Source organism: Crassostrea angulata, chromosome 3, assembly GCF_025612915.1.
Source record: "Crassostrea angulata isolate pt1a10 chromosome 3, ASM2561291v2, whole genome shotgun sequence".
In the NCBI taxonomy this organism is placed as follows: domain Eukaryota; kingdom Metazoa; phylum Mollusca; class Bivalvia; order Ostreida; family Ostreidae; genus Magallana; species Magallana angulata.
In genome coordinates this window covers 34,529,443-34,552,432 of record NC_069113.1, presented here as the reverse complement: position 1 = coordinate 34,552,432, position 22,990 = coordinate 34,529,443, and the positions used below count along the sequence as shown (strand labels likewise).

Sequence of the window (22,990 nt, the reverse complement as noted above, 5' to 3'; positions counted from 1 at the left end):
CACTCCCTCTCGCCCCAATTCCCACTCTCTCTCCTCTTGTCCCACTTTCACACTATCTCACCCCACTCTCCTGTCCAACTCTTCCCACTCCCACTCTCTTTCGCCCCACTCTCTCCTCTCGCCCCACTCTCTCCTCTCACCCCATTCTCCTCTCACTCCACTCTCCTCTCACCTATTGGGAGGGAAGAGAGTAGAGTTGGTTAAGAGAGCTTTTGAGAGGTAAAGAATGGGTGAAAGTGTTTAAGTGAGGGTCATGAGTCATGAGTGGGGGGAGGGGGGTCAACGTCTCCCTGATCCCCCACTCACTAACTTCCTCTTTCAAAGAAAATAACAAACTAAAGAACTTTATTCATAGAATCTCAAATATGTAAATACATGTAAGTCTTAAACAAACTTTCAACATTAGATAGATTGCACTCTTTTAGACCAACGATGGATAAGTTCCATTGTCAATCGTTTAATACAAGCAAGAATGTCTATGCGTACAAATTTTATAAGTAGCAAGAATTTCTCTTCTTCAAGTCTGTAATTTTTCCCGAATTCAAAGGCACGCAATTAAGCATCTTAATGTCTCGAAGAATTCTAATACAAGCAGTTGCGTTTGGAGGGTCATGAACTATAACTTCTATTATGGTGAATAGGTTCTGATGTCCAGCTTTCTTCGGTAGCTACAATGATATAAATAATAAAATACATGTATGTAGAATTCCTTTGTTAGATACTCATTCATGGAGAAATTAAATTCAAATTCACTGGTCACTGTTTCTAAACGTATTTGGTTGTTATTTAAGGTGAAATATCCCTCTGATAAGAGAGATAACTTCTGTAGAAAATAATCTCACTTAGTTTCTCTTAACTCACAATTATTACGGCATGGAACAATAAGGGAAGCAGTGCTGGGCCCGAATTTATGTTGGAAGGCGACATTTATTTATTATTCAATTATAAAAAAAGAATATTTGAACAAAACGAACTGAACCCAAACATTTGGCAAGTGAAAAAAGTAAAGAAATCTTTTACCCCCCAAAAAATGCAAGAAGCGAATTATTTTTATCGAAATTTTAATGAGACAATGTATACATGTACATGTATACCTTTTCCCCTCCCCCAATGGATTAATTTTTTTTTTTAAATATTAAATCGTTTAAATCTTATAACATTTCAATTGTTTAAAACTGAATAAGGATTTTCTTATCTGAGAAAAAAGATATTGGACAACAAAATTAAAAAATAATAATATTGCATTTTATTTAAGACAATATATCTCTATAGTGAGATGATACCAATTACCGGAAGATCATTCATTTGATCCCCTTTTTGTGTTACAACAAAATGCTCTCAAGACTGGTTTACATTTTTAGCATTTCCAAAACATGGATCCATTTACATGTACTATTATCTTATCCAAATTTAAAAACAGAAAACCTTTCTGATTAATTAGAAACTGTAGCAATTTATCATGTACTGAAAAAATGTATGTAAAACCTTCAATAGTCTATGATAATGAAAGATAACTCTTGCTAATTGAAGCAATTTTTGATACAAACCTATGCAACAAAGTGCTATTCTGAACTAAAAAGCAGCGCTTCATATTGTTTTCTTATATGAATAGACAATGTATATAACTATATATTATTTTCATATATAGTTTGTATTTTTAATTTTATGCTGCGATGATAAAAGTTTGCTTTTTATATTCACTATGTCTAGTTTTCTTCATATCATGATTAGACACAGTATCAATTTTTGAAAAATCTAGCAGCGCTTCAACACTTCAACTTTGTATCATTTGAATCTATTGATATTGACTTTCATGAAAATCAATATGAGATTTTTAAAGATATGGTAAAATTAATAGCAGAGGGATATTACACCTTAATATGATTCAGAGAAAGTCAGAATGGAATTTACCGGTGCCTTTCACCTTACTTACAATTTTCATTTATTTATTTATTTTAATACATGTATTTTTTTTTAAAATAAAATTTAAAATTGCATGCATTGATAAGATTTCTGCAAAGCAGGGACCATGTCTAAATCTATGGTTTACGTACAAATCTTAGTTTACTCGTTAATATATATTTCTTATAATTCATTTGTCTTGAAAAATGAAACAAAACGTGAGTTAGTTCACATACCCCGTCCCTCCAATACTTAACAATGCTGCTCATATTAATTTTGAATGCATTAAATGCACAATTAAAATAGTTTGATAAAGGCATAAAACTCGCAAAAATCATCAGCTCAAAACTCCTGACAAAGAAACACATCTATACCTTTGTCTTTAACAAAAAAAAATCTAAATTCAAAAGGACCAAAATTCCCAGAAAAATAATGGAATCAAAATTTCATGGAAAATGGAAACCTACACAATGTGTCCTTACTGAATTCCATGCAGCACTTTAGGAAGAGCTGTGCTTACAGACTGTTTATAATTATATAAAATAAAGATAAGGTTAATATTCTAAGTTAAACAAGAGGCCCATGGGCCATATCGCTCACCTGAGGAACAATAGGTATGATAAAATCAGCTTCATGGAGTCATAATGCAAACTATCTGGACAATGTACAATAATACATGTAGATCCTGTATAAATAAAATCCATTTTCCCCCTGGATATTCTTATGTTTATAATCATTAGTCCCTTTTCTAACAGGATGATTTTATAGTCATATCATATGTTGAGTATTGCAGTTCTCAAAAAGATTGTTAACAATAGTTTATATATGGGATATAAACGTACATCAAACTCTGAACCTTCTTGTGAGCCAAAGAATTGTCCTGGGGCCAAAGTCTTAACAATTATAAAAATTAACTGGCTGATAAGTTTCTGAGAAAAAGATTTTTAAAGATTTACCCTATATATTCCTTTGTTAAACTTTGACCCCCCCCCCCCCCATTGTGGCTCCACCCTACCGCTGGGGATAATGATTTTCACAACTTTGAATCTACACTACCTGATGATGCTTTCACACAAGTTTCAGCTTTCCTGGCTGATTAGTTTCTGAGAAGAAGATTTTTTAAGATTTACTCTATATATTCATATGTTAAACTTCGACCCGCCATGATGCCCACCCTACCCCCGGGGGTCATGATTTTCACAATTTTGTATCTACACTACCTATGCTTTCACACAAGTTTCAGCTTTCCTGGTCTTGTGGTTCAGGAGAAGAAGATTTTTGAAAAGTTCTCGAAAATGTTCATAAATTCCTAATTATCTCCCTTTGCAAAAGGGTGTGGTCCTTAATTTTCACAACTTTGAATTCCCTTGGGCTAAAGATGCTTTGTTCCAAGTTTGGTTGAAATTGGCCCAGTGGTTCTTGAGAAGATGTTGAAAATGTGAAGAGTTTACAGACAGACGGACGGACAGACGGACAGACTGACGGACGACAGACAAAATGTGATCAGAATTGCTCACTTGAGCTTTCAGCTCAGGTGAGGTAAAAAGTCCAAAATCCCACCAAGAAATCATGGATTGAAGATTACAATAAAACTCAGTTATAGCGAAGTCCTATGGATAAATAGATTAACTTCATAATATCCATAATTCGTTATATCCATATAACGAATTAGTAATAATAACTATAGCGAATTCACTATATACATGTTTTCTTTCACCAAACTAAAATTTATGCTAATTGAGGCTTAAAATGAAAATAGATTACTTTTATACCTTTAATAATAGGATTGTGAATTGAAAAATTTATATGAAAATAAATTCATTCAAAGTATTATGTAAAATGGTAGTTCCAACTTTTTTTTAAACTGTAAAGAGATTCGTTAAAAAAAATGTTAAATTTCGTTATAGTTCACTTCTACGGAACTCAACTCGGTTCGCTATATCCATAAATTCGCGATATCCGAATTTGTTATAACCGTAGAATTTTACCGGGGACTCAAAAAAACTTCGCTATATCCGAGAATTCGCTATATCCGTGTTCGCACTTGACGAGTTTTACTGTACGTGGTAACGTGGTAACATGCATGCACATCTACCTATTGTGTCCTAAATGCCTACAAAGTTTTTTCTAAATTCCATGCAGCAGTAGAAGAGGAGTTGCACTAACAAACATTCCATTACTATATTCAATATAATTATGACAAAAAAAACTAAATTCAAAAGGGTTCAAAATCCTAATTTCCTGGTAATAATGTGTCCAAAATGCATACAAAAAATTCACAAAAGTCCATGCTGCGGTTTAAGAGGAGTTGCGTTAAAAAAAAAAATTAAAACCAGGTCTGACAGACAGACTGACTTATTGATTGACTGATAGACTGACGGACGAGTCAAAATCTTCGTTATGGGGGGGGGGGGGGGGGGGGGGGGGTATGAATATTAGGATGTCATTCTCAACAACTTTTGCAATATAGAATAAATTCATTTTTCATACAATTTCATCCCAATGGTTCTGTAAAATATTTCTTCTCTTTTTACGAAAACCGGTCCCTATGAATTTAGTACACGGCATATTATACTTATTTGATTTGGATTAATAAATTCAGTTAATTTAATTGATAAAATCTAAACAAACAAATGTTTCAAGATGTATGTATAAAACCGTAAAGATTTGATCCAGGGAACGACAAGTCTTGATCAGAGAAGCTCACTTGAGTTTATATATAGCAATTGTATCATCTTATCTCATCTCTTATGTGGAGATGAGAAAAACGAATCGGACACTTGGTTAGCGAAAATATAGCATTCCTAAAATTGTAAAAACAATCTCGATACAATTTCTTTTAGTGAAAAAAAGAAAAAAATGTCAAATTCAGAACTTAACTGTAAATACCTATGTTTGTTTTTTTTTAAAAATCTGTTTTAGAAAAATGAAATACAAAATCAAAATAACCCCTCTCCTTGCAGTTAATGAAGAAAGTCATGCAAATCTCTTCTTCGGGTTAAAACCTTGAACATTTTCTTATCTGAGTCTTGACAGATGCAACTTGTTTTTTTTTTTTTTCAAAATGTTTCTCATAATTCTCCTAAAATGCAAATTCACAACTCAGAAAATGGATCCCATAGGACTATGATTTATTTTTTCATGGGCTTGTTAACTTGGAGAAACTCACAAAACGTCATTATCAGAATTTGCATATTTTTATTAATTAAATGTAAAAAGGTGAAATAATATTACCAACAATTTTAATTTTTGCCAAAACACAACAATCGCATCAACGATTTTGAATACATATAAATGCCCTGAATGTCTAAAAAGCTTCTAATTATCATTTAATTCCAAAATGATACATTTTTTTACAAGTAAAAATAGGATTTAAAATTTGTTTAATTTATACCATAACATTTATAAAAAAATTTGGAAAAATGATACTTAGCAGATGAATTGTTACGTACTCTATATTTGAGATGAGCACATAACTTGGATTTTGTTTCTTTTGCCCCTAACTCCCTGATCCCCTCCCCTTAGATCCGCACATGAATTTATGAATAATGCTTACTTCGATAATTTAAGCTCCCTGCAAATTTAGAGATTTTACATGATTTTTTTTACAAGAATAAGGGCAATATGTTCGCTATGCACTGAATTTTATTAAATACCGGTATAACATGGGTACACATGTTTACAAGAATCAGGCACGTATTTATGCTAAGCATCGTTTTTGAAAAGGGGGGGGGGGGGTGGCAAAACTTACACAATTTTTTATAAACAAACAAGATCGACAAAACAGCAAAACCTAACTTTGCTCATTTTTACCTTTAGAATCAGGTTTTTGACGTTTTTTTATAAGCCTTATATTTGTCTTCATTTTTTTATTATATGCATGTAGTATTCAAGAAAATTTAATTGTATAAGAAATATTTGTTACTAATTTTATAATTTGCATAAACAAGGTATTTAACTAGCTGAATATGATTATTAATGCATTTTCAGGTTTTCATAATTAACCCCAACAAGTGTATATCATCCGATCAATAATATCAACAACAAAGTTTTTCTATCACCAAATTTTGATGTCTGTATAAAATTTAAGAATTTATAATAATATCATTTGGTTTTTATGAAGTTTTTTTTTCAAATCTAATGTTTTTGCCCGAGAATAAACTAAATTATATTTTTTTAAAATAAGATGCCCATGGGCAACATTGCTCACCTGAACAACAGTTGCTTGTAACATTCTACTTGGTAGCATATGCTATTTCTATTTGAAACTTTGAACATCTTTCTGGTTCAGGGTTTATGGTCGCTTTAACAATTTAGAATCTAACACTATTTGAGGATCCTTGCATATTACATGTAATAACACAAACTGAGCATTGTACTTCTCGAGAAGAATATTTTTAAACATTTTCCATATTATTTCTATGTAAAACTTTGAACTCCGCCTGGGGCCCCAGTATTGGATTGAGGGTCACAGCTTTTATAATTAAGAATCTACACTATTTGAGGATGCTTACATTGTAATCTTATATACTGTAAGCATTTGTAGTTCTTGAGAAGAAGATTTTAAAAACTATCCCTATATACCTTCTATTTTAAACTTTTGAACCCCTTCACATGCCCCGGTGTATGTCCGGGGAAGACGGTTTTAACAATTTACAATTTTCACTATACATGTATATACAACATTTTATGTAAATATTGCAATTTCTGGTGCAGTGGTTCTTGAGAGGACGAATTTTTTAAAAACATTTTTCATATCTATGTTCAACTGTGAACTTCGCCTGGGGCCCAAGTTTTGGTTTTAGGGTCACGATTTTTGCAATTTAGAATTTTTACTATATTTATAAACAAGCTTTTTTGTATATATTGGCATTTCTGGTGCAGTGGTTGTTGAGAAGATTTTTTAAAGACACACACCCTACACTCCCTGTTTCGCAATAATCTTCCTTTTAAAAAGGTTTTTTTTGACAATTTAAAATATTCTTCCCATTAAGATGCTTTTGTACCAAGTTTTGTTAAATTTGGCACAGTGGTTTTAGAGAAGAAGTCAAAAATGTGAAAATTTTACAGACGAGCAGAAGGACGGGCGCCGGACAACAGGTGATCGGGAAAAGCTCACTTCGAACCTTCGGTTCAGGTGAGCTAAAAAAAATAAGTTAATTTGATGAATTAATTAACAAACCTAAGAATAAGTAATCATAATTGGTGATCGATTTTGTATCAACACGCATTTACCAGTGTACTGTATAGATTGAAAAGTCTTGATGAGAGGTATTATAGGATTTGATTCAGACATTGATTTCCTACTTATCAAAACAAAATTAATGATATTGCATATAAGTAAAAACTCGTTTTGGAGCTATACATTAAATCAATTCGCATGTAAATTTGATACAATATCATCATTATACAAATACATATATGTAGATAATTCTTTAAATTTTTATTCATTGAATGCAATGTATAAGCGGATCAAGAATATTTCCTGCAGGGGGGGGGGGGGAGGGGGGGGGTCCTAGAGGTGAGGTTCCCGATCTCCCTGACCCCCTCCCTTAAGATCTGCAACTATGAATAACTCTTGCTTAGATGATTTAAGCTCCTTGCATATTTAGAGATTTTACATGCGGGTTTTTTTTTTTGGACAAGGGCAAGGGCAAACCAAATATGTTCATATTAGTTTAGGTTAATTAAACCACTGCACCTGTTGACCATTACATTTAATTTTGATAAAAAATAATTTGTCACTGTATTAAGTTTGATCATTCATGTTTCCTCAATGGCTTTTCTCCTATTTACTACTATGCACTGAATTTTGATCAATGTAATTAATCTAAATGTGGGTATACAGACAAAAATCAGGCACGTATTTACGGTGTATGTGTTACATCGTTTTTGAAAGTGTGTGTGTGTGTGTGGGGGGGGGGGGGGGGGGGGGGGGTAGGGGGGCTTACACGAATTTTTATAAGCAAACAAACAAGATCAGCAAAAACACAAAACTAACCAAACTTCGGCAATCAACAAATTCCTAGTGCTTTAGAGGGTGTCGTTAAACAAAAATCATTTAAAAGCTGCTTCGTCCGATTTTATATCAAATTTTGTGACTGTTTTTACACGATGGCTTTGCTAAGTATGTATATCAATTAAGACATTGCAGTGATTTTCCGATCAATTAATTAAGCCCTGTTTCAATGGAAAAATGATGTACAAATCTTTTTCTAACATTCCCATGATGCAGTTTGGTTTGGATTTTCTTTTTGCATGCCCACAAAGAAATTATTTTATTTACTTTGAATATTTCCAACTTTGAAGAGAAAACCAATTCTGCTAGTGTAAATAGGCGAAAGTCTATAACTTTCTAAGATAATTGGTTTGTATGGAAAATAATTTGATACTGCAATAGCGAAAAAATAGGACCATGCAGCTTTAAAGCTACAATGTATGTATATAAATGAAATGAAGAAAAATATTATGTTTAAAAAAATGGGGATGTTCTCCCCCACCTGTGCCCCTTCCAATCCTAACCAGATGCTGCGTGTCTGATCATAACTAAAGCAATGTAACAAACTTAAAGTACATGTAACTTACAATTGAAGGCCCGAGTTGCATTGCCATTGGTATTGTCTACCCTTAATGGGGGATTTCAAATCAGATTTTCCAGCTTTGTCCCGTCATTGTTGGTTTCAGCACAGGTGGGAAAATAATAAGGGATTTCTTCTCCAGACATGTAATACAAAAAAAAAGAATGCAATGTGAATAAAAGCATTTTTTTATATAAAACCTTAAAGCACATAATTCATAGTTATGATAGTTGCATGTAAAGCAATCTAATTAAGATTAGAACTTCCATCCGCTCCCCGGTTTTCGATATGTCGCGTGGACATATCGAAAACCGGGGAGCGGATGGAAGTTCTAATTCTAATTAGATTGTAAGGGGGTACTCCCACCCACCCACCCACCCCCGCACCCCATCCCCCGAAAAAAGGAAACGTTACATTAACACAGTAAAATTACCGAAAACAAGCGTCCGATCTTTCCCATTTAACAAAATTACCCCCCCCCCCCCAAAGTTTCATCAGTTCATGAGCTGTTGCTATATAGTAAAATAAAGGAACGTTTTACAGACCATACGTATCACTTATAAATCTGTTATAAATCTGTGATATAACTGCATTCCAACAAATTGAGAAATTCTTTTTATTCATAAATAGAAGAATTAAAAGCGTTTGATTATTGAACAGACTGATAAACGCAAAAAATCGTCAAATGTCATAAAAGCTGCAAAAAGCAAACATATAAAGCATAATTATTATAATTATAATTTCTATGTACGTACCTTTTGAGTTTTACCAGGATTTCAAACGAAGGCAAATTTCCAGGCGGGAACCTGTTCTTGTTGACCGTGCATGGTTAATTAACGTCTGCTGCCCTCGAAAACTGCTCAGAACAATGCGTGGTCCTTGGCTCTTGGTCACGTGTACAGTGATGTCGACCGTGCAGTGAGCGATCATCATGGGCACATTTGTTGCGTGGACAATCAACCATTGACCATGGAGCCAATGTATTTCAGACAGAGCAGACGTCAATCTGGCAGAGGTGTAATTTACACGATCCAGTTCTAACCAGTTTATCGATCGATCGAAAGCCTCAGCAACCTAACAAAATCACGGACTGCACGAAATATTCATGACTCAAATTTTCTTATAAGAATACTTGGCTGGTTTTTTTTTTTCATATAACGTACACTAACCACAATATAGAAACATTTACTATAACTCTTTAATAATAAATAATTTTATTTTAAAAGATAGAACTTAAAGAATAAAGTGCCATATCTTTCATGATTTATGCAGGCTATGAAGGAAGCGATCATTGCAGAAAAAAGTTAGAAAAAAAAAGTTTTAAAAAGTACCTCATCTTTTTTAAACATCGAGTGTTTGCCATGCATTTGCGGGGTTTTTGTACTGTCGCTGTGTTTGATTTCCAGATATAGCGTGAATGCGGTATTAGGAATGAAAATGTAACAGGCGGTTAACTAATGCCCCTGTGATAGAAAAGTTGAAGCAGAAATTCTATAGGTAAGTTGGGAGATTTATTTTGTTCGCCCTATACTTTTCTCCAATATTTCAAGCATTAAAATGATATCTTAAAAATTTGCATTTGTAGAATAGAATATAAAGTTATTTGCATAAACGGTATAGCACAATTTAATTTTTTATGTTGTACATTGGACAGAGGCAATAGAGCTGCGTCAAATAGAATGTTTTTAAGAGAAAAATATGCCATCAAAATGGGAAAAAAATGAGGAAGCGTACTTTTGAATAAAAGTTACATTTATTAAAAAACAACCAAACAATGAAATAAGCATGCACATTTTATTTGCTCATAGCAATTGTAAAAATCGATTCCAGACATGTCAGAGGCAAGTTTTGTTCTAAGTGTAAACTATGAAAAGGTATTCACAAGAATCAAAGACAGTATTAACATGAAAAACTGATTTTAAAAAAAGAAATTTTTTATTCTCTTAAAAATAATGAAATCAATAAAAATTCTTCGCCTCCCCCCCCCCCCCCCTTTCCAAAAAAAGACACAAAAAAAATCACAATTACTCAGTAAGCAAAATATTTAAAAAATCCTCGCCCGAGATATCTCAATCATTTTGGCACATGGTTATTTTGAAATGAGTACAAAATATAAATTTATCAGAATAAAGTCTGGCAAAATTATCACATATGAAAATTTTTGAAAGTCTGTGAAGTATAAGAAATCGTTGATTGAGATTCACTTCTATCACATCCTTGCCCTCAGCCACACACAGCCTTTAGTTTACGGAAAGGGACTCACATAGCGCTGATTAGCGGAAGTGACAAATATTTCCGGTCCAAAGAAATTGTCACTATTTAGAATATCGTCACATGACAAGTCTTTCGAAAAGTTTTTATTGTCCACATTTCTTGGTGTTATCGCTTTGCGTTTGGTTTCCTGGAATTCAAACAAGGGAGTAAACTAAGTATGATATATCAGGAGATAAACGTTCATGATAAGAATAACCGAAAAAAAATATTATCAAATTTGAGACTCTTGAAAATAACGAAATACATGTAATAATAATTACATTTACAACATAGCGTCGGAACCGGGGGGGGGGGGGGGCTAAAATTTTTGCAAAGTTAGACCTAACCATTAGGCACATAGCAGCAGAGAGGGTTCAGCCCCCCCCCCCCCCCCCCCACTTTTTGTCGCAGCAAACATTAAATTTACCTTGAAAAGATTGAAAGAGTCATAGGTATACTACCCCCACCCCGGATTGGTGTTGGGAATGAGGTGGGTTTTTTTTTTCTTTTGCTTGTTAAGATTTCTAATGACTAGCCCCCCCCCCCCCCCCCCACACACTTTCAATTTGCTTCCGACGCCAGTGTACAATATGCACAACTTGCAAGTAAAATAATTTTAGATGATGATTTGATATTAGTTACTTTTAACAGATAAAAAAGCAAGTTACCCGGTAATTGTATGCACCTCTTATACAATTCCCTACAAATTTCCTACTTTCAGATCCCTACTGGTCTATTTTCTGGTTGGAGAAACAAACAACAGTACGATTTGTTGAAGCAACCATAAACACGAACATCTGAGACTGATTCTGTCCTGAATTCGTCAGATCTCTGTTGAGTTAGGTTTTCACTAGGGTTTTTGGCATCATCAGATATTTCAGTCTGATTCTGCTGTCCCCTGGCCAAGATCATCATGATTCTGTTGACATACGGCGGGTAGCTTGTCGGGTTTTGGCTGACTTTTGGTGGCACGACAATGCGTCTGACTGTCTTCTGTTTTAAGAGTAAAAAAAATCAAAAATAATGTATAATACCGGTAATTATTTTTTGTTATATCGATTTAAGAGAGAGAGAGAGAGAGAGAGAGAGAGAGAGAGAGAGAGAGAGAGAGAGAGAGAGAGAGAGAGTACCTTGCCACCAGCCAGTTCACTAGATAGTTGTCCACTGTCATGACTCTGACTCTTGATCTTTTTCATTTTTCTACCTCTATTATCACTTTGTCTCGTGTCTATCTTTCTTTTGGCAACAAGGTGTGGATGACCAATTTTTTCTGCTTCTCTCAGACCCAAAAGTTTGGATATTGTCTGGTTGGTCTGGGCCTCCATAGGCTTTACATGCACTAGAACAGGCTTCATGGCTCCTACATGTTGTAATACATATAATTAAATTCAGTCTTACTTCGGTAAAAATAAATACCATCATTCTATACTGTAAATCCTCCGAATTGAAATTAAATCAAAAATAAAGAAATAAAAAGGAAATAAATGTTTTTATTTGCTATTCTAACGGACTGCTTTGTTGGCGAGTTCTGGAAATCGTCGCCAGCTGTCACGTGGTGTTTGGATGATGACTGCTGGTTACTGTCAAAGACCTTGCCGACATTTGGAGAAGTGTTAGAGCCTTGTGACCTGGTATCTCTTACTTGTCGGAGATTTACGGAGACAGTCGAGCATCTGGTTGAACGAGACTAGAGTTCATTATTGGTTGGATCCATACAATTTTTGAAATATTCCGAGTACCGATACATAGTTTGATGAAATCAATTCTATTTTTAAATATTGCACAACGTGATTCATAAGAGGGAGAGAGAGAGAGTGCGTTTGTTTTAGGCGTAATTTTATGTACATTCATTTGAAATATTAAAATATACTAATATTATGTATTCATAAAATTAGTATCCACAAAAGAATATACTACATTGTGATTCAATCCAGCATGCAGTTTCAGTCCGAGTCCACGTGTTACCCCTGTTAATCAAATCAACGCGCGAGGTGCACCAAGATAAGGGGGAAAAGTTTCGTTCTAATAGTTTTTATTTCAAGTAAGGAGAAAAGAAGTATGCCTAACAATAAACAATAAAGTATTCTACACTAGTACTGTTTGTGATGTTTTGATTTCAAGGAAAGAGAAAGGAAGCATGCCTAACAATGTAGTATTCTACACTGTTTGTGATGTTTTGATTTCAAATAAAGAGACAGGAAGCATGCCTAACAATGAAGTGCATGTATTCTTTACTGTTTGTGATGTTTGATTCAAAGATTGATATACTGTACGTGTTTGTGAAGTTTGATGTTTGATTCGTATACTTCTTTTTTCTCAACAGAAATCTCTCTGCTTAAGGAATCTTCATTATTTGACGTCACGGGCAAGACAATCACAATATACGGAGGCTGTTATACAGCCTCATAACAGCCTCTGCCTAATAAAAATGGGATGTCTACGGGGATTTTGTATTGCAGTAAGCCCGGATGATAACGTTGTAAAATTGCGCGATGTATTCCGAGTGTATTCCGAATGGGGAAAAGATGTAAACATTCCCCACTATATATTTCCGTAAGGAATCTGTTTCCGTTCCTGTGAATTTTTCAGATTGAAAGATGATAATGTGTCAATGAAATTACCTTGGAAATTATCTCTTTCAGCTATTTCAATTGCACTTCTTTCACAGGTATGTGTATTTTTATTAAAAATCGTCCAAATGTTCAGCATAAATATCTTGGGACAGACTATACTTATAATCATAAGGACCAATGCTAGTCCGAAATATCCTACGTTTTCCTTGCTTTTTAAATGATTTTGATTTTCCTGACAAGTAAAATATCAAAATTGTTCTAAAAAGCCAGGAAAACTTTAGATACCGGTATGTGACACCAGACTAAAGCATATGTTTTGAATTACGCATGATTTATAAACATGTGGGTCCGGCTTTAATTCTATTTAATTAGAGATACCTTAGAGCAAGTTAGAGCATTATGGTACTTTAACATACTTCAGGGGAGGGGAGGCAATTTGTCGCACTTGCTAGTCTCTTTTCCAATAATATTTTCTATCATGACGCAAAAAATATGCAATTTATCTAGATTTTAAAAGGAGTAGAAGAAAATTGTGTGCATGTTGTAATGTTTTTTTTCCCCTCTTGTTATCTTAACTATCGGGGATCTGCCTTAAAATACATTACATGTACCACGATTTCTTTGTGGATAAATGCTAGCATTAATATATGTTTGATTTATATTTATTTTTAATTATTACTCGATTGCGAACGTTTTAAGGTGGTATGGGACACCTGTCGATATTAATGTGAATGAAAGTACATGATAATCAAAATACTATCACCGGTTTAGAATATACAAATTTTAACATATTTGATCAAAATATGCGTTTTAAGAATGGAAAGATAAAAGTTATAAAATTCCGGCGGGGTTTGAAATCATGACTTACAGATTCGAAGTAAAGTACGTCACTATATGAAAGTGATCCATACCACCTTCATTTTGTTATGTTATTGGCTTTTTAAATTTTTAATATAATTCCCTTTTGTTCGGTTGTTTATTTTCTGCTAGTTGCCCGTATTTAAAGGCAAGACTATTTTTTAGGTAATGCAAATCATCTTTATGATCCCTTCACCACCCCATCCCACCTAACCCGCCTCCCCCAACCGCCCATGACACGGGGCTCATGAGTTGAAAGATTACCCTACTAGTCTGTATGCTTAATTAATTAATGTGTTCTTGACAAGTCAAGCCCTCTTCCCCCTCCTCCGATATGTCCTAATTTGTTCCCTTTCCTTCTAGATAGATGCTACATACCTAATTTGGTCACGATAACCCCAGAAATTCATTAATTAGTAGAAAAACTGAAAATGTTTTAATGCTTACGGACAACACACGCCGGCGGACAGTTCTAAACAAAAACTGGTGAGGTTTTTTTTGGCTTCCTACTCACGCCTTTTAAACAAATTCGTAACAAAGTGGCTCATAGAAATCAGTGCAGTATTTTTTATTTTATTTTTTTGCAATCATGTTGTTATAATTAAAAGTTACATAACTGTACAATGAATTGTCTTACTCAAATATACCATGCGCGGATCCCAAAAATTTCTCTGGATTGGGGGGATGGGGGTACGTGGTCCGAGTGATAATTTTTTTTTTGAGGGGGTGGGGGGGGTGGGGGGGGGGTCCGAGGCCTATTTACAGGAATTTTACTATGTAAATTGTAAATTTGATAAATCTTAAAATTTTCAAGGGTAAGGGGTCCACTACCTCGACCCTCCCCACCATGAATTTGGTTACATAACAAATAATTCTTAACTCTATATCTCTCTTATAACTTGACTACAAATATTCAAATTTTGGTCATCCATTGATTCAAAATGAGCATGTAAACCATTTTATACATAAAAAAATGAAAATAAAATTTTGATCTAAAATCGTGTCTATATATAGGTCCCTTTAGAGCAAAACTGATGGAAGCAGAAACTTGGGACAGAGTTTAGTTTATTTAATAGTTTATATCTTTCAGATACTAGATATGTATAGTTAATATTCGGCCAGTCTTGAAGGTATGTAAATGAGCATTGTTAACGGTATGTGTCGGAAATATTTAGAAAGAATAATCTTGTCGTGACCAGGCTACGCTCAGGTCACAGTAGTTAAACCCGGTCATTGGGACATCTGTCATTTCAATTCACTACCTTTCAACGATAGAACATTCTATCTACGGAACTTTTATGTGCGTGTTTTCCGGAATCCTTTACGGTGGTTAGGTTTCATTATTACACAAATTGTTAAACTAGTACCCGGGCCGTTATTAGCAACCAGTTTACTATTTGAGTCAAGTGAAATTCGATCATGCGAGTTTCCCTTATCTCGTCATATAAGACTGTTACACGTTGTTTATTTACTCGCCACTTCTCTGTCAGTGTTTCTGCAGCAATGCCGATCAAGGTATGTTTTTGTTTTAAGTCAGGGAAAGAAACAGATGTAGCCAGTTATTTTTTCGACCTTGCTAAAGTCATCAACCATGCCATGTTGATTCCAAAAGAGTTGAGACATAACCAGGAAGAATTTACTGATTTAACATATTTAAATTCTAAGAGGCATCACGTGGTGTGGTTACTTTAGGGAATTACCCTATCAGGTACCGGTCAGTTTATCAGTGTTTATACCTGGCCGACTCAACTTTTGACACAGTTTGCATTTATTATAGAAAAAGTAGAGGAGTAATTTGCATTCGCCATTCTTTTAATATTTGATAACTCAGAAAAAAAAATGGACTTAATGGCCATTTGTGAAATAAAATATTGCATTTTTGAATTTTTAAATACTGTATGGAATGTCGATTTATGTTATGGGGGGTGGGGTTCAAGGAGTGTCAATTTGAAGTGGAGATATAACTTCTTGGATTTCCTTTGTATGTATAACAATTATAAAGACTGACACAGTGTACAGCTCGGCTTGATATTTGGAGTGACATCTTCACCTGTGAATGGGACAGTAATGTCAAATCTCCACAGAAATATTTTTAGACACGACATGCTTAGAAAGAATAATCTTACCGTGACCAGGCTACACTCAGGTCACATTTAAACCGGGTCCGTAGGACATCTGTCATTTTAACGATAGAACATTCTATCTATAATACATGTATTAGCAAGTTTCCTTTGAATGATGAAAAACTTTTACAGGCTGGTGACAAGGTTCCCGCTGTGGATTTGTTTGAGAAGGATCCAGGAGGAAAAGTAAACTCTGGTGAACTGTTTGGGAAGGGAAAGCATATCATTTTCGCTGTCCCTGGGGCTTTCACTCCTGGTTGCTCAAAAGTAAGTCAAGTCAGAGTGTACATTTTCTTATCCCCACCTTTGATTGAATTAAAAGTGATAAGTCCATTAAAGTTCATTGTAAACCCCTTTCTTTTCTTTTTTCAAACTCTTATTTTATTTGAGTATTCCAAATATTGAATTAAAAAAATTGTGTAAGTGCAAATGCATTATCTCAGTTTTCAAATTAAAAAAATAAATACCAACAGAAATTAACTTCTGGTTGCTAGAATATTTATACATGTACAGAGTACCATAAAAATTTAGAATATGCATGTACTTTATGAAAATCATGATCAACTTAATTGATTAATACATTAATGTATTAGTTGAAGTATTTGTCAAAGTGATTGAATTCATTGTAGGTAACTCTTTGTAGAATAAAATAATTCAAAAATATTTTGTATTGTAGACACATCTTCCAGGCTATGTTCAACAATGTGATGCCTTGAAATCTAAGGGAGTTAGCAGCATTGCCTGTATCTCTGTCAACGATCCTTTTGTCATGGATGCTTGGGGTGAGAACCAGGGAGCCAATGGAAAGGTGTGTTTTAAATGCAATCAGATGATGGCTTTTTTATTCCATATATGATATTTCAGACGTGAATTACCGTTAGATGAAAAAGTTAAAATATACTTAATAATTTTTAATTTTTCAATGAATATTTTATTCATAGATTAGAATGTTGGCAGATACATGTGGAGATTTCACAAAGGTATGGATTTATCTATAGAAAATTTTAATTACTGAAAGTGATTTGGCAATAAGTCAATTAACTTTTTAGGTCACCTGAGTCACTCAGGTGACCTATTGCAATTGGTCTTCGTCCGTCGTCGTGCGTTGTGCGTCGTGCGTCGTGCGCCGTGTGTCGTGCGTTAACAATTTTACATTTTTAACTTCTTCTTTAAAACTACCAGGCCAATCGTTACCATTTTTGGTGTGAAGCATCTCTATGGTAAGAAGAATCTAAATTGTGAAATTTATGGCTCTACCACCCCTGGGGTGCCACAGGCGGGGCCAAATATGCAAAAAAAGCCAAATTTTCAAAAATCTTCTTCTCTACTTTCACACAAGTGAGGAAAAAACTGAATGCATGGTTATGATGTCCATGAGGCCCTCTACCAAAATTGTGAAATTCATGACCCCTGGGTCAGGGGTTCAGGCTCTAGGGTGGGGCCAATATGGCCAAATAGTAAAAATGTATTAAATCTTAAAAAATCTTCTTCTCTACTCTCATATATATTTGTTAAATACTAAATGCATGATAATGATGTCCATGAAGCCCTCTACCTAAATTGTGAAATTCATGACCCCTGGGTCAGGGGTTCATGCTCTAGGGTGGGGCCAATATGGCCAAATAGTAAAAATGTATTAAATCTTAGAAAATCTTCTTCTCTACTCCCATATATATTTGTTAAAAACTATATGCATGGTTATGATGTCCATGAAGCCCTCTACTTTAATTGTGAAATTCATGACCCCTCGGTCAGGGGTTCAGGCTCTAGGGTGGGGCCGATATGGCCAAATAGTAAAAATGTATTAAATCTTAGAAAATCTTCTTCTCTACTCCCATATATATTTGTTAAAAACTAAATGCATGATTATGATGTCCATGAGGCTCTCTACTAAAATTGTGAAATTCATGACCCCTTTGTTAGGTGTTCATGCTCTAGGGTGGGGCCAATATGGCCATATAGTAAAAATGATTTAAATCTTAAAAAATCTTCTTCTCTACTCCCACAAATGTGGGCAAAAAACTGAATACATGGTTATGATATCCACAATCTCCTTTACCTAAATTGTGAAATTCATGGCCCCTGGGTCAGGGGTTCAGGACATGAGGGGGGGGGGGGCAATATGGCAATTAAGTGTTAATGCATATACTGTTTAAAAATCTTCTTCTCTATTCTCACACATCTGTATAAAAAAACCGACTAATAATTATGTTTACCAGTCCTCTACTGAAATTTTAATTTTCATGTCCCCTGGGGTATGGGTTTTGACTCTAGGGCAGGGCCAAAATGGATGTATAGATGCTAATGCATATAACGTTAAAAAATTATCTTCTTTACTCCCACACACCTGAATGAAAAAACAAAATTCATTATTTTGTAGACCAGATCTTTTAGTTTTTCACCAAAATTATAGGTTTCACAGTTCTTTTTGAATTAAATGTGGTTGTCATTACAAATTTATAATTTTTCTACTCCAGTATGAAACCTAATTAATTAGATGCATATATGAGACTCCATGACAAGTTTGTGTATTGGATATATGCTACTCAGGTGACCGTTAAGGCCAATTGGCCTCTTGTTTGTTTTTTTCCATGTAAATGTATAATTTAAACATTATTCGTATGAAAAATGTTAGATGTGTGACTGTGTGTTTCAACATGTCAATCTAAAAAAAATTGCTGATCAGTGAGTATCTTGCCTATGTTGTTTCAGGCAGTCGATATGGAGCTTGATGCAACTGCTATTCTTGGAAACAAGCGTTCAAAGAGGTAATTGCATTAGATTTTATTCTTGTTTTATAAAATTTGGCGAATAGGTTAAATATAGAAGGTTGATGTTAAGGGGTGGGTGTTAGAGAATGATGCTCAAAACTACAATGTAGTTATATAATTTGAACTTATCATTTCATATAGATAAGGTCAAGAAAACACCAGAAAAAGTAATTTTATACATGTAATAATAAGTTTCATAAACCTCATTGGTTTATAAATGCTAATGACTAAACTGTCTATAGGGGGGCTGACACTTGATGGGAGGATCAAGCTGACTACATTATGATTTACAAAAACAAATGAAGAAAATATTTGGTGAATACAAGATAGTGAAAGATTTGTTACGGTATTTGCAGATACCGGTACATGTATTAATTAATTCTTCTGTCTTTAGATATTCCATGGTAGTCCAGGATGGAGTGGTCGAGTCTGTGAATGTTGAACCAGATGGAACTGGTTTGACATGCAGCTTGGCCGAGAAAATCCAACTTTAGAAAAGTGTGCCAGATGTATTTCGAAACAGAAGAAGGCTGGTCCAATATTAAGATTTGTACTCTCCATCTATTATATGTACCCGGGTAGATTAATAGCGAAGTGAAAACTGAAGATGGATTTGGTTGTGTTTATGTTTGATGTTAAACTGTGTGATAACTAAGTAGTGTTGTATTATTTTAATAGCTGTGTACGGTTAAACACATCCCCATTCCTGGAAATCAAAAACAATACTCTGTTGCAGCAATAAGAATTTTATAAGATATGCAGAATGCTTTTCATAGTATTATAGATATACGGTAATATGGAATCATTATGCAAGTTTAAATGGAAATATGATATCTCTCATGTTTTTTATTGATAATTAAATATAGCAATGGTAATTTGCGAAGAATCTTAAATTACATTGAAAAAGATATCTCATGATATTGTGATTAAGGTTATGTTGAATTATTTTCCTGGTCATTTTATGGAAACACTAGTCAAGTGACAATCTTTGTGAACTTTGTTGCATTTTTTCCTAACAATTACCATTTAAACTTATAACAAAGAAAGATAATTTTACAGAAAGCATTAGTCATTTTCATTGTTTGTTTCATATTTACAGCATCTTTATTTTTTTTGTCCATGTAGGGTGCTTTTTCCTTTGGCTTTGTTCTCAAGTGCTTTTATTTACTATATATCTATCTTATATACATGTACAGCACATGTTTTCAGCATTATTTCCCCCTTTATCAAGTTGATGCATTTAAAGTGTTTTTAAATAAGATCCTTGTGAGTTACATTAAATTTATATTGTTGTATTCATAACAGGTTTTCTAGAGGCAATGAAACACAGCATTACATGTCTATATCGGTAATCACTTACTTGTTTTTAGATCTTAACACCAAATAATATGTTACATGTATCTCCTACTTGTCCAGAAAAAAAACCATACTAGCTAGCTTGCACATCTTTTTTCCTGTAAACTCATCAACATGCATGAGCTATATCTTAAGTACCTGTGCACTTGTATCTCCAGAAATATAAAGTTAAAATACATTTTTTCACTGTGTGTTGAAATAGCAGAAATAAATGAGAAAAAAAAATCTCAATTGTTTTGTTCATTTAATATGTTTTGGGTTTTTAGCCGGGCTCTGCTGAAAGCAGAGTCCTGACTGTAAGTGGGCAAATCGCTAATGTTACTATAAATAGCTTTACTTCAAAAGTAAACAAAAAACCAAACAGCGTCACTAAATAGTTACACAAAGAGCCACGTTTTGTCAAAAGTGTTGGCATTTTTTTTTCTTTTTTTTAATTTCGAGAGAATTGTCTATCTTTTTTAGTTTTCTTATTAATATCGTGTTTTAAAAACAAGACTATGCATTTTGGACACATACAATGCGCATGAATTTCCATGAACTACTTTGCTGCGCGTTGAAGAAATGGGGATTGAATATATAACGCTTGTTGCAAAATTAAAGGCAGCAACTGTTAACTTTTTTTCTACTAGACAGACATATTTTTGTTTATAACCGCTTACAAAAGCTCTCTCTCTCTGACGCTTTGCCGACATTGATTTTCAGTCTTTACTACACAATATGCATAAAGACACACCAAAAGAGCCCGGCTTTCAGTACTTCAGTACGTTTTGGTGGGGAGTTGCTGTTCGATCAGTAATTTCTTTTTAACATATGCTTATGGATATGTATATGGTTGTTCCAGTGTTCAGTGTGGTGATTATCGGAACTTTCAAGATATACCTTTTCTGATGGTTTTGAGAAGAATGTTTGAACCTTATGTTGATAGTACATTTATCGTATTTACTGATAAGGCACACATTCGATATTCAGTAAGTCAAACTAATATTTTAATTATTTACATTTTTCTGTGTACGTGTATCCGGAAAATGCCATAAAACGATCGAGTTTTTACAACAAAAAACTGAATTTCTACAATAACCAGGATTGTGGGTTTTTGATTTTATAAAGTTTATGAAAGGCCGTTTATTTTTGGACTTCAACCACTAGTGACTGGCCCCTGATGTCAGACAATGCAAGTTTCTGGATACGAATGGAAATCGTGCGGTCATAGACAATATTACATGAGTTCAAATAAATTAGGGAGTAATTTAAAAATTATGAAAACGATCACTTATATATAACAAATGAATTGACCTATAGGACTGGTATTGGTTTCTGACTTTACACAAATGGCATGTTGTAAATTTTGAATTTACCGGTCATGTTGTAAATTTTGTATTTACTGCCACCCGGTAATTCAAAATTTACAACATGACACAAAGCATATCTATTTCCGTTCCACTTGATTTTAGGCTATATACAGTAAAATCTTAGGTTTTAGTTCTCATATTGTACAGTGATTGAAAAAAGTGTCGAAGTCGTTGTCCTAGCAGTATGAGTTAATTACATAGGACAACTCTCCGTTTGACCCTTTTGAATCCAACAATGTATTTTTAACATGTACATATATAAGGTTTAAAATATTTTCATTATGATTTAAAGAAACTCGTAACTACCTTGTACGCTAACAAGTTCATTCATTTACATATATAACTGATATATGCCAAAAGTTAATTCTCTTAAGTATTGTTCCGACAGGACGGGGAAGTCTATTGGCATCTGATGCTTCTGCATCAAGCATAATCCAATTTCTTTCTTTCTTTAATTCTTTGTAATTTTAATATTTGAAACCTTTTCCATAACATGATTTGGTTTAGATTTCACTAATAGCATTTGCTGGGCAAGCTGTTCGTCTTGTGGTTTATCAGAAACAAGAGGTGGGCTTTGAGCATTTGTTAAGGCTGCAACATAATCTCAGAAGAATGGTAGTTGTGTATTAGTAACAACACTTGAGAGAAATTTCCAACGTTTTAATCTACTGTTAACAGACTCTACCACCCAACAAAGGTTTTTGACAAGCCTGGAGCTGTTGGCCGCTTCTTTGTTATGCTGTTTCATCGTTGTGTTCAGAAATGCTGGCATCTCACACTGGAAACCGAACTCTGAAATTGTATTAACTGAATCGCAAAGCAATGAATATGTCGTCTTTATTAAGCTAATCGACTTTGATTCCGACATATTATCAAGTATTCAAAACGCGGGCATCGCTATTTTTGCTGTCTGCAAAAAAAAAATGACCCTTACTATATAACCATAAGTACTAGTGATCATCATAGGTTTTATGAGAAGACGACCTTTGTGCATGGAGAAACATCTCCGCTGTTGAGCATAGGAACACCTTTTCTCTCTCTATATATGTGTTCATCATAGGTTTTATGAGAAGACGACCTTTGTGCATGGAGAAACATCTCCGCTGTTGAGCATAGGAACACCTTTTCTCTCTCTATATATGTGTTCATCATAGGTTTTATGAGAAGACGACCTTTGTGCATGGAGAAACATCTCCGCTGTTGAGCATAGGAACACCTTTTCTCTCT

At 34.1% G+C, this 22,990-nt stretch overlaps 1 protein-coding gene and 1 long non-coding RNA gene across 4 annotated transcripts; one reads left to right on the top strand and one right to left on the bottom strand.

The window, feature by feature from the left end:
- Window positions 1–330: 330 nt before the first annotated feature.
- Window positions 331–9,488, bottom strand: LOC128175338 (uncharacterized). 3 transcript variants are annotated; one of them, XR_008242667.1, is made up of 3 exons: window positions 9,236–9,488; window positions 8,488–8,616; window positions 331–668 (listed from the first exon to the last, which is right to left on the bottom strand). It is a non-coding gene; the product is annotated as an uncharacterized LOC128175338 (long non-coding RNA). The 3 variants fall into 3 exon arrangements; XR_008242666.1 differs by having other exon boundaries at window positions 8,488–8,613; window positions 9,236–9,487; XR_008242665.1 differs by lacking the exon at window positions 9,236–9,488 and having other exon boundaries at window positions 8,488–8,824.
- A 6,028-nt stretch (window positions 9,489–15,516) lies between these two features.
- On the top strand, window positions 15,517–20,641 carry LOC128178198 (peroxiredoxin-5, mitochondrial-like). The gene is made up of 6 exons (XM_052845248.1): window positions 15,517–15,679; window positions 16,420–16,554; window positions 16,964–17,095; window positions 17,229–17,267; window positions 19,000–19,055; window positions 19,453–20,641. Exons 1-6 carry the CDS (start codon window positions 15,584–15,586, stop codon window positions 19,550–19,552), a joined length of 558 nt encoding a protein of 185 aa, XP_052701208.1. The 5' UTR covers window positions 15,517–15,583; the 3' UTR covers window positions 19,553–20,641.
- Window positions 20,642–22,990: the final 2,349 nt, after the last annotated feature.